This window comes from Peromyscus leucopus, chromosome 13 (genome assembly GCF_004664715.2).
Source record: "Peromyscus leucopus breed LL Stock chromosome 13, UCI_PerLeu_2.1, whole genome shotgun sequence".
In the NCBI taxonomy this organism is placed as follows: domain Eukaryota; kingdom Metazoa; phylum Chordata; class Mammalia; order Rodentia; family Cricetidae; genus Peromyscus; species Peromyscus leucopus.
The window spans coordinates 27,124,721-27,137,350 of record NC_051074.1 but is presented as its reverse complement, the minus strand read 5'-3'; the positions used below and the strand labels follow the sequence as shown (position 1 = coordinate 27,137,350).

At 40.7% G+C, this 12,630-nt stretch overlaps 1 protein-coding gene across 4 annotated transcripts in view; it reads right to left on the bottom strand.

Annotated features, from left to right (window-relative positions):
• The window catches only part of Myom1 (myomesin 1), a 119,464-nt gene that overhangs the window by 10,055 nt on the left and 96,779 nt on the right, over window positions 1–12,630 (bottom strand). For all 4 annotated transcript variants that reach the window (XM_037210185.1, XM_028874076.2, XM_028874074.2 and 1 more), the window contains 4 exons: window positions 8,157–8,270; window positions 7,293–7,380; window positions 6,283–6,321; window positions 6,083–6,188 (listed from right to left, as the gene is read on the bottom strand). In XM_037210185.1, the coding sequence (XP_037066080.1) occupies window positions 6,083–6,188; window positions 6,283–6,321; window positions 7,293–7,380; window positions 8,157–8,270 (347 nt within the window). The remainder of the gene's footprint in view (window positions 1–6,082; window positions 6,189–6,282; window positions 6,322–7,292; window positions 7,381–8,156; window positions 8,271–12,630) is intronic.

The window sequence follows — 12,630 nt, the reverse complement described above, 5'->3', positions numbered from 1 at the left end:
ATATCTATAAGTGTATTTTCCAAAAAAAATGTGCAAAGTTTATAGCTTAAATAAAATTTCAAAGCAAACTTATTTTTTCACCAAAAAATTTTAGCTTCCAATAAATATTTAGTATTTTTCTTATAACACTACATGCTATAAGTCTATGTATTAATATATCTGTAAATATGTTAGCAATTCAATGCCATAAAACTAAAGTAAAGAAACACGTTTGTGCCCTGCAGGTTTTAGCCTGAATAACAGCATTTCTTAGAGCGTCAGACAGGAAGACAGTTAGTTCTCTGCTTTGCATGAGTTATTTAGTCTCTGTCTGGTTCGCACAATGGTGCTTTCTATATGTTAAGTACTTTAGACAGAATGGATTCCATTGTTCTGATTTTACACAAGAAAAATAAAATCCACAGAATAAAGTGACTTACTAAGGAAGATAAAGACAGAGTCAAGGCTAACGCCCACTTTAAGGTGTGCTTTTTCTTCTCACTTTGCCTCAGACTTACGAAAAACACTGGTACAATTCTCAATCTCTGAACTTTGTGTGGGCAAATAAATATTTGAGAAACTCATGTAGATGAGACCAAACCTGTAGGAAGTTCCGGCCTTGCTACTCCAACAGCAAGTTTCTTAAATGCTATTTTCAATGCTCTCATTTTAAAAAAAATAATTACGTTTTAAAAAGACTTATTTTTAATTATGTGTACATGTGATGCAGAAGCTATACACACGTGAGTGCAGGTGCCCATAGAGGCCAGAGGTGCCAGATCCTCTGCAGCTGGAGTTACAGGTGGATATGAACCACTTGACATGTTGCTAAGAATTGAACTCAGGTCCTCTGGAAGGTAAGTCTGTGCTCTTAACCACTGAGCTCTCTCTCCAGGCCTTGAATAAATGATTCTTTAACAAAGGGCACAACTTAAAAATACTGCATTTACCTATTTGATTATTACTCTGTGTGTGTGTGTGTGTGTGTGTGTGTGTGTGTGTGTGTGTGTATGTACATGCTACAATGCATGTGTGGAAGTCAGAGAACAATTTGTTGGAGTTAGTTAGATCCTGGGGACAGAACTCAGGCCCAAGAGCCTTTTCCCACGGAGCCATCTCACTGGCTCTAAGACACTAAGACACAGTGTTCTGATTGATGATCCAGCTAATTTTGCTCCCTCATTCTTCAGACTGATATATTATAATGTCCTGGGTGTCACAAAGGAATTTCCTAGATTTTGGACTATTTTAAATTTTAATTACTTCCCTGTACCGTTTTCATCAAAAAAGAGAACAAAGGACCAAAAGCCCAAGCATTCCACACTGGCATTTTGCTTCCTACTTTTAGAACTCAGAAAATGCCTAACAGCCCAATCAAATGCCAGCCTGTATATGGGTCAACACTAACAAATGCTCTGTGGGACCCAGGTCTGGTTACCCGTTCAGCTTACCTTTTTCCCTTTTCTTTTTTTCTTCTTTCTTCTTTTTGGTGCTGGGGATTGAACTCGGGGCCTAGTGCACACTAGGCAAGTGCTTTAACACTGAGCTACATCACTAGCCTTAGGCTCTTTTTAAAATTAATTTTTAACTGATACGTGTTTTAATGGTGTGATGTCAGGTCTGCTGTTTTGGTTTTGTTTGCTTGTTTTGAGACAGGTTTCGCTCCATAGCACAAGTTGCTCTCCAATGTTTAATCCTCCTGCCTCTGTAGTACTGGAATCACAGGCATGCGGCTATAATCCACCATCCTCGGCATCATGTGACTTTGACATTGTTTTCTGAGGCAAGATCTTGCTATGCGGCCCAGCTGGCTGGAAGCTCCCTACTAGCCCACATTGGCCTTGAACTTAAAATTCTTCTGCCTCTACTTTCCAAGTATTGTTATTATAGCTGTGTGCCACCATCTACCCTTTCCTCACTCCTCCCCTCCCTTCCTCCCTTCCTTTTATTATGTAGCCCTGACAGGCCTGGAACTCACTATGTAGACCAGTCTGGCCTCAAACTCACAAGGTTCTGCCGTCCTCTGCCTCCGACTACTGGGCTTAAAGATGAGCACCACCACACCTGGCCTGCTTATAATTTCTTTATGATGAAAGCTTTCAAAATCCTTTCCTAGGGTTGGGGATTTAGCTCAGTGGTAAAGCGCTTGCCTAGCAACCACAAGGCCCTGGGTTCGGTCCTCAGCTCTGGGGAAAACAAAAAAACAAAACAAAAACAAAACAAAACCCCCAAATCCTTTCCTATAGCTTTTTGAAATATGCAATGTATTATAGCTAGTCACAGTCACTACACTGCTGAGGGTGGACAGCAAGATGCAAGATGCTAACACCTGATTATGCCAGCTGCTGTAACCAACAGTAATAAGCCAGGGATCTTCTCAGGATGAGACTTCTGTGGGATATGGCTACAAACACAGATGACAGGATACTTGGGGTCTCCAAGTACACATTGCTTCAGTTTTGTTTCAGATCACATGAGTTGAGTATATAGGGCTGCAAGCACAGCTCTGGATGGCTGGCAGAATGGAGGTAGCTTATACGCGGCTGTCTCAGGTGGAGGCTACATTAAAGAGATGTCTATGAATAATGACACTTCTTCGATCACAAGAAAGACACTGTAGCTGCTGTGGAATAATCCAATCCTTCTGTGAATAATCACAATGAATACACTGAATATGTAGGCGGCTGCCGCTGAAAGGCCATAAGAGTTCATCTGTAGTCGGTGAGGGGGATAAAGGATAGAGCCCCTGGGATATCAGTTCTTCTGATTGTTAAATGGGAGGATGATTGCTCACAAGGAATCACCAGCCAGTTGGGAACATGTTGGACACACAAAATGGGATAGAGGTAAAAGCCAGGAGCCTCAGGGCAGCACATAGATGAATAGAAATGGCTTAAGTTGTAAGAGCTAGTTAATAACAAGCCTGAACTATTCGCCAAGCATTTATAAGTAATCTTAAGTCTCCATGTTGTTATTTGGGAGCAGGTGGTTGGGACAGGAAAACGCCACCTACATATGACACCTAAATGTTTGGCCAGAATTTCCACATAAAATCTGATAAAACTTTAAAAAGGGTTCTAAACATATAAGAATGGAATCAAGCATGGCTTCCTGGTAGCCAGATTTTCTGACTGGGCTCTGTTGACTGGCAGCGAGCAGAGGCACAGATCCTGGCTCAGTGCTAGTGGCAAAAACTGCACAGCTCTTTTCAGAGGCCCTGCTGCCAAAGACTTAAATGGTGTTTCTGAGCAGGGGGTGGCATGCTATTCAGTGGCGGCATGGACCCAGAAACTTCCCAGAGTTGGGGCAGTACATGACTCCCAGGGAACAGAGGGGGAGGAGCCAGCCACCAACACGCCATGACTGAAGTTATGCTGCAGTCTTGTTGCTCATGCAGACGGAAAAGATGGAGAAATGCAGTGAGCGCAGATTTAGACAAAAAGATCCTCTAAATGGTTTACATGTGTTTTAAAACATACATAGGCTTGGGAGAAAGAAAAGAAAAAATATATATAGTCATGGACTAAAAATATAGTTTTAAAATAATAAAGCAAAGTCCTTAAAAGGAGAACAAAGTAATTTAAAAGAAAAAAGTCATGTAAAGATGGAATATACACAGAGAGTCTGCATACTGCATGTTATTGTGTTGTCTGAATTTTTTGACTGCTGAGGCAGGAGTAATAGCGGCTAAGAGACATTTGATTTTAAATGCTGCTGGATTAAACCAACCTATATATTTTAAAAATTCTTGACTTCAAAATGGAAGTCAAAAGATACATTACTTTGGAAAAGAGGTTCTTCTTTTATTTCCATAGAAAATAAAAGACTGTGTATTTGTTCAAAGTTAAAGAAAATCAGATTTGATAGAGGAAAACCCCCCTGAAATCCTGACTAGAGATATAAAAAATAAGCCTAGAAGAACTACAAGGCATATGATGTATATTTTACCTGCTCAAACACATAACAAAAAATTATCTTTGGCTGACTTGTGCACAATGCACAGTCTACACTTGTATTAATGCAGACTTGTATGTTACTTTTAAAAGTTTATATATTTTCAGAGCAAGGGGACCAGACACCAAGAAAAACAGATGGCCCAGGTGGTCCAGCATTTTAAAATGCCTCTATTACAGTCTCCTCAGAATTCTGCATTCAGAACAGCTTTAGGCTGCTGACTGAGATAGTCCAGCCTCACAGAATACTACAGCTAAGACAATTATCCTAAATTTTCTCAGAGTCCCCCAAAGATTACCAGTGCCCCCAATCAATAGGAAGTACTCTGGAAAACTATGCCCACATTACCAAAAAATGGGTTATGAATATTTACTATCATTTAAGGGGGGTTGGTTATAAGTTGTTATGGATAATGGTCAGGAAAAAAACGAACCAAAGGAGATTAGAGTCAGGGATCTTGTTCTGAAAAGAAAAAGTGGGGATATAGAAATGATAGGATAAAAGGGTAGACTGTTGAATCTACTCTTTAACCAAAAAAGCAACTATTAGTCTTACATATTTTACATTGGTATAGATTTTTGTATATTGATACAAATTTAAAGTTAATTTTGTTATACTGTATGTATGTTTCTATTCTTGTTTAAGGTATTATGTTTATGCAGCTTATTTAAAAATGTAATATATAATTAAAAATACAGATTGATAGTCATCTATAATAGTCAAACTTATAGTCATGTTAGGTATGTTTTCAAGGTCATAAGCAGATATATTTAGATAGATGGTCTTCAAACACTTCAAAGACCTACAGAATATGTCATTTAATATGTTTAATAACCTAAGGCTTTTCATGACAGTGAGAAATGTCTGCTCCTGGCAGCACAAATCTACTTCAGAGAAGATAATGGGCATAGAAGAAACTCCATATGGAGTTTGCCTTCTTTGTTGCAAAAGGTAGCCATTTGGGCAAAGAAACTGCCCTTGCCTCAATTACTGACAGTTATTGTCTAAACCAGGAGACTGCCAAACTTTGCCAAGACAAGGTAGAATAATCCTTCAAAATTCCCTGCTTCACAGAAATGTCTGTCAGATATACCAGGCCATAGTTGGATGCTCCAACGTTACAGAACCTAGGGTGACTGTCCAGGCAGCCAGATGTCCCTGTCATCCTTCTGGGGTCTTTGATGGAATTGAAGACTAGAGAGTCATAGTTACAGTTTTTTCTTAGTTATAATAAAAGATAAATTAAATGTGTAACTTTAGACTCATCAAGATAGGATATATAATTGAGTATTTTCTCTAATTTTGTCAAATACAAATGGACTGTATATTGTAACTATAATTCTTTTTGTTGGTTTTTTTTTTGTTTTCTTTTTTGTTTTTCAAGACAGGGTTTCTCTGTGTAGCTTTGGAGCTTATCCTGGAACTCACTCTGTAGACCAGGTTGGCTTTGAACTCACAGAAATCCACCTTCCTCTGCCTACCAAGTGCTGGGATTAAAGGTGTGTACCACCATGTCCAGCAACTGAAATTCTTAATAACTGTTTTTGTTTTATAAAATCTTACTATGATAAAGCTAAAGCCTTCCTTTTTAATTAAACAAAAAGGGGGAAATGCTGGGGATAATCTTTCTGTACACTACCAATATGTATTACTCTCATTGGTTAATAAGAACTGACAGGTTGATAGCTGGGCAGGAAGTTAGGTGGGAAAGCCAAACAGCATGATGGGAAGAAGGAAGGAAGAGTCAGAAGAGTGGCCACCCAGATGGAGAACAAGTTGGACACACAAAATGGGATAGAGTTAAAATCCTCAAGCCTCGGGGCAGCACATAGATGAATAAAAATGGGTTAAGTTGTAAGAGCTAGTTAGTAACAAGCCTGAGCTATTTGCCAAGCATTTATAAGTAATCTTAAGTCTCCGTGTTGGTTATTTGGGAGCAGGTGGGTGGGACAGGAAAATTCTGCCTACATGTAACCATTATGGGCATCTCACTATGCATGCACTGAGGTAAAGGCCTAACCTGAAGTAAGGGAGGGGTTATGTCCTGTGTTCCTCAATATGAACCCTCTTACTTGAAAGGGGTTTTTGTTTTCATTCCTGTTGGCCAGTGGGGAAATGTCTACCTAGCAAGTCAGTTTGCATTACTTACTTGTGGGACCAGTTAACTTTCAGATCATCCAGGTAGTAAGTGACAAAGGAGTACAGCCGGATGCCCTCCGCTGTGCTCTGGATTTTCAGGTCTGTAGCCGACAAAGCTGAGGAGGAAAACGGCATAGTTCAGGAAGCTGTAAGCTCACCCTGGCAGGAGCATACTCAAGCATTCGCTCTGGTGAGGTAATAGTAACCTACCTATCTTCCTGCATACTTCAGTCATCAGTTCCTGGAAGGCTGTGGAGAGTCATAGACAAAATGTTAGCATGAACGTATTCCGTTTAAGGTCAAATTCCAAGCCATTGCCTCTCAAAAAGTCCCTGTCTAGTGAAAGCCATTCAACAGACCGTAAGTGTCTTGGCCATTGATAATTAGTGTTTTTTGGTGAAATAACTCGATTTTTGTAAGATTTTTTAAAGTTTCTGCTTGTTTTGACTTATGTTTTCCTTGAGTTGTTTGTAATTAATATTGTATGAACAGTCTAGGGAAGGCCTCATTTGAGATTTCCAGGAAGCCTGTTGGCTTTGGAACACTCTTTCTTCTGAAGTCTGAGGAAGCCTTAGTTTGAATAACAGGAGTTTTCTTATCTGTGATATCAGTTCCCAATGAGTTAACTGTCTAGTTGCCTGGCCCTCCATGGCCCCAGCTCTTCTGGGAGCTGGAAGGCAAACTCTAAGGCATCTGCTGGTTGACTGCAATCCTGCCCTATTGAGGAGCAGAACTGGAGGTTGGGGGTGGGGTTATAAGTAGCTGCTTATTATCATGATATGTTAGTCCTTAGTAAGTCTGAAAAATGGAAACCACTGCTTTGCTTTGCTAATAACTGCAAGGCTTCAAATTCCATACTTAAATCTTCCTTACCACCCTTAACAATGGGCTCTTTTTTAGTATGCTCCTCACAGAAGGTTTTGATCCCAGAACATTTTTGTAGAGTTGAGAGAAAAATGATGATTTAAATTGGAAACAGACTTCCAAGTGGTGTGTGGGCTATAAATTTTCTAAGGATCAAAAGTATACTTTTGATTTCTAGGAAGTCCAAAAGAGAAAATATTTTTGAAAAAGAACAGTAGTTTGCTCTGCTGGAATTTCAATTAAACAAAAAATCACTGGACACAAATCAGCATGACTTCTGTGGCTAGCCCAGCCCCAGTCATCATTCTGGTAGCTGTAGAACCCATGAGACAGATCCCAGCAGCTGGTAGAGTCACCTTCATCCACAAGTTTCAGTCTGCTCTTATCTTTTCCTCGGTCATCTTTCAGGATAACTTCATAAAATCCAGCATCTTTCTTGGAAAACTGAGGAGAAAATGAACATGACAGTTTATCACAGCTCAGATTTGGTTGTTGTATTTGTGTGTTTAAGTGTGTCTCTCTGTGTGCATATATGCATGTATGTGTGTGTGTGTGTGTGTGTGTGTGTGTGTGTGTGTGTATTGTGTGGGTATGCATAGATGTGCATATAACATGCATGTGCTTAGAGGCCAGAGATCAACCTTGGGTATTACTCTTCAGGAGCCATATACCTTCTTTGTTTGTTTCCAACCTTTTATTTTTATTTTATGTGTATGGGTGTTCTGACAGCCCATAAGTCTCTACACCATATGCATGCTGGGACTGGGTACAGTGACACAGATGGCTAAGGAAATCAGGCCCAAACTATTTTAGTTGAGAAAGGATTACAATAAAGTGAATAGAAGAGAACATTGGATCCCCTAGGACTGGAGTTACAGGTAGCTGTGAGTCACCATGTGGATGCTGGAAATCAGATCCAGGTCCTCTAGAAGAGCAACCAGTACTCTTAACCACCAAGCTATCTCTCCAGCTCTAACCTTGTTTTCTGAGATAGAGTCTCTTACTAGGACCTGGTGTTCTACAGTTTGGCTGGACTGGCCACAAAGCCCCGGGGACCCCCCTGACTCTTTGTCTCTACCATTGGGATTGTAAGTATGTTCCTATAGCATTCAGATGCAAGCTGCTGTGAGTCCTTTGGGCATGGAATGACTGATGAATCTAGTTTCTGTTGGGAGAATTGTAATACATAGCCAGCAGCTTTCATGTCTGTAGCCACCCACCTCTGTGATGAGCAGAGTACAAATGCCATCCTTAAAGTCATGCTTCTCATCCACTGATATCTCCCGCTCATCTTTGTACCACACAATGTGAGTCTCTTTTTTAATATTTGCCACCTGTAAGAAGAATCATAATTGCCCTCCTTGAAATAAAGAAATAAATGTTATTTTTATGATGGTAAGCAGTTTTTAATACATTGGGATATTAAAGGGAAAACCCTGAACCAGAGTCAGAAGACACAGATTTAATAAAGAAATCAGTACCAAACTACTGTAGTAGAGAAAGGGTTACAATAAGGTGAACACCAGTGAACAAACCTAAATCAACAGGGTCTCTATTTCCAGTGGTAAAAGTTGTTTTAATATCTTATTTCCATGACAAATTCAATAATGCTGCATTGGGTAGTGGAACTGCTTTTTTGCATGGATATACAGAACCGATTGGAATAGAACGGGAACTATCCCATTGCCAGGCTCATTCTCAAAGCAGTGGAGAGATCAGTAATCAGGGCAGCTTGTACAATACCAAATTGCTTCAAAACCAGCATAAAATTGATGCCAAGAAGTACTGTGTACCAATTAAAGTAAGGGATATGCTGTGGGATGTCTCGTATGCTGTAAATATATGTTGCTATGATGGATTGATAAATAAAATGCTGGTTGGCCAGTAGCCAGGCAGGAAGGCTAGTGTAGGTGGGACAAGGAGGAGAATGCTGGGAGGTGGAAGGCGGAGGCAGGGAGACGCTGCCAGGAGCCGTGATGAGAAGCAACATGTTAAGATACCAGTAAGCCACCAGCCATGTGGCAACTTATAGATTAATAGAAATGGGTTAATTTAAAATATAAGAACAGCTAGCAAGAAGCCTGAGCCATTAGGCCATACAGTTTGTAAATAATATAAGTCTCTGTGTGTTTACTTGGGGGACGCGAGTGGGAGAGATTTGTCCTGACTGTGGGCCAGGCAGGACCAAGAAAACTTTAGTTACAGAGATATCAAAGAAGTAAGTACTCTCCAACTTAAAAAAAAGTCATTGGATCAATGTGGCATAATGGTATAGTACAATAGTTCCACTGATATCAGAAGATTCCATGAATGAAGGAGTTCGTAAGCAGCCTGGCTAACTTATGAGACCCTGCCTCCAGTTCAAAGTTCTTAAGTAGATATGAAAAGAAAGGATGTCATATATACTAACATAAATGCTTAAATAAAAATAAAAATCCTAAATCCAAAGAAAGACAATTCCTACAGCACTAAAATAGTCTTCCAGCAGAATGAACAGGATAAGTAAGCGCCAATATATATCTAAAAATTTATAAAAGAGATAAAGGAAGATTACAAATATACATATAAAGGAAGTAAGGTTTAATAACTTACTTAGCAATTTTGAGAAGATGCATTTAGATCCTAACCCATATATACATCATAATATAAATCTCAGATGGATACAACCATTGCATATTCTTAGAGGGATCCTAAGATTCTTCTACAACATTTTTCACAAAGAAGAATATATTCATGTATTTCTTGAAAATTAAAATAGTATGAAAGAGTAAAGACTTCATACAAATCAGGAAAACAAAACAAAAAACCCTAAAGACCCCACTGGCCAACTTGTAAGAGGATATATGACTGACTGCAAGAAAAACATGGAGAGATGTTTACTTGTGGTGGTTTGAATGAGGATGAACTCCATGAGCTCATATATTTGAATACTTGGTCCCCAGTTAGTGGAACTGTTAGGGAAGGATTAGGAGGTGTGGCCTTGTTGGTGGAGGTGTGTCAGTGGGGGTGGGCTTTGAGGTTTCAAAGGACTCCATGCCATTCCCAGTGTGCTCTCTCTGCTTTTTGCTTGCAGTTGAACATGTGCACGCTCAGCTGTTTCTATCACCATGCCTTTGCACTGCCATTATGGACTCTAACCCTCAGGAACCATAAGCTCAATTCAACACTTTCTTTTATAAGATGCCTTGGTTATGGTACTTTATCACAGCAACAGAAAAGTAACTAATATGTTCATTATAAACAAGAGTATGTATGTTTTGCTACATTGAAAGAATTTCAGCTGGGTTGTGGATGTAGCTCAATGGTAGAGTACAAAGCCCTGCAAAACACACACACACACACACACACACACACAGTTCATCTAGTAAGTGAACATAAGAAGCAATATTGTTTAAACAATAGTGAAGTCAATAAACAAAAGGCTATTAACTGGTTTCTAAATTATAGAAATCTATTGTGCTACTAGGAAACATTGATAAAGATAACCAACTTGAAAAATCTGCATCTGGACTGGGAAAATGAATGCTCTGAACTTGCTGAGCACACCAGTCTTTAAAAAAAATTATTTAGATTGTGTGTGTGTGTTGTCTGCATGTATGTATGTGTACCACATGTGTGTCTTGTACGCACAGAGCCCAGAAGAGGATGTTGGATCCCCTAGAACTGAGCTACAGTTTTGAGCTACCGTGTGTGTGTGCTGGGAACTGAGCCTGGGTCTTCTATAGGAGCAACCACTGCTCCTTTTTTTTTTTTTTTTTTTTTTTTGAGCAGGGTCTCACTATGTAGCCTTAGCTGGTCTAGACCTCATACAGATTCACTTTGCCTCCAAGTGCTAGGATTAAAGGCATGGGCCATCATACTCACCTTGGCCAGTGCTCTAGTCCATTGAGCCATCCCTGCAGCCCCATCTCTCTGAGGTTTCTTGAAGCCAGAGTGCCTCCAGCTCTTGCCCTAGGTGGACTTTGTCTCCTGGGCTGTCATCTTGGGTAGCAATGGAATGTTTGTCTATGTGGACTCCTGTAGTGGACTAGTGTCCAACATTGTTTTGTGGGCAAGCTGAGGCTCTTTCTCGATCCTTTGGGGTAAAGCACCTGGGGCTCAGGTGAGTTTCATGAGTCTAGATGTTTAGCTCACATACTCCATGGACTATAAAGTACAACAGTAAGTTGCTAAATTTGCATAAGTTGCCCCAGTGATGAAGCAAAGAGCTATGGTAGAACGTTTGTTCAAATCGGACAGAGATGACTGAGGTGGGCCTTGAGATGAGCTGAAGGCCATTTTGGGCCTTGGAACAGCAGCCCAGATAGGTAATGTGTGAACAGCCATTACTACTTTTAGGTTCCCTTCGATGTTCAGAACATGGGACAGGATCTGGTTCTGGGGATGAAAAGTCATTGGAAGAGGACACCAGAGCTCACCTCCTAGAGAGCCACAGGTGGCACAAAAGGAGAAGGACCAGACACATGACTTCAGGGAAGGCGTGGTTTATAGAGCCCTGTGCGGAGGAGATGCTGAGTGAGAGCACAGGCCAGGTGAGTTTTCCAAGAAGCTTACTCCTTCCCGAGAGGCAGAAACCTAGACTTGATTTTTCTTGCATAGTTCTGCTAAGTTCCTGCTTCTTTGACTTTATCAGTCCTGGCAGGGGCCGGGTAGTTTGGCTCCATGACTATGCCAGATCCATGGTCCTTGTCTGGAGTCACTAGCCATCATGACCCCACTCTAATTAACCTAACAATTCCTTCTCTAAAATTTCTTTTTAATTAGGGGGAAACTTCTTTTCTGAGTTGGACAGTCTTGCTATATAAGCCCTAGGCTGTCCTCTAGTTTCTAGGCCTAAATGATCCTCCTGAGTAGATATGATGGTGCCACCATGCTCAGCTCCCCCAAACTCTTAATTCAGGGTTAGGAACTAAATTCAGGGCCTTGTACGTGCTAGACAAGTGCTCTGCTGATGAGCTACATCCCCAAACCCTCTAAACCTTTCATGATTTTCTCAGCTAAAGATGATATGCTAAGATGTAAGACAGCTTAGAATGCTATTTTGAATCCCCTCCTCACCGACCTTCCCAGCGGCTTTATAAGACCATTGCCGATTCTTCCATTGACTCCAGTCTGTAGTAGAAGATTTTAAGGTGTGTCACTTTTGTTTATGTAGCATTTGTTTAACTCTGTGAAGCTGTGTTACTGTGTCTGTGTAAAACACCTGATGATCTAATAAAGAACTGAATGGCCAATAGCGAGGCAGGAGAAAGGATAGGTGGGGCTGGCAGACAGAGAATATATAGAAGGAGAACTCTGGGAGGAGGGATAAAGAAGCCCGAAAAGGAGGACCCCAGGGGCAAGCCACCCAGCTACACAGCAAGCCACAGAGTAAGAATAAGATTTACTGAGGTCAGAAAACAGGAAAAGCCCAGAGGCAAAAGGTAGATGGGATAAGTTAAGGAAAGCTGGCAAGAAACTACGCCAAGCTAAGGCTGGACATTCATAATTAAGAATAAGCCTCCATGAGTGATTTATCTGGGAGCTGGGTGTCAGGCTCCCACAAAAGAGTAAAATACCAGTAACACCACCAGTCCCCAAAGGCCGCACAGAGGTGAGACTGAGAGGCACAGCTGGACACACTCAGCTACGTTTCTGTGCAATTCTCATGACTTAGAAAAGTTCACCAAATAAGGGAGGAGTTGGGGCAGGCCA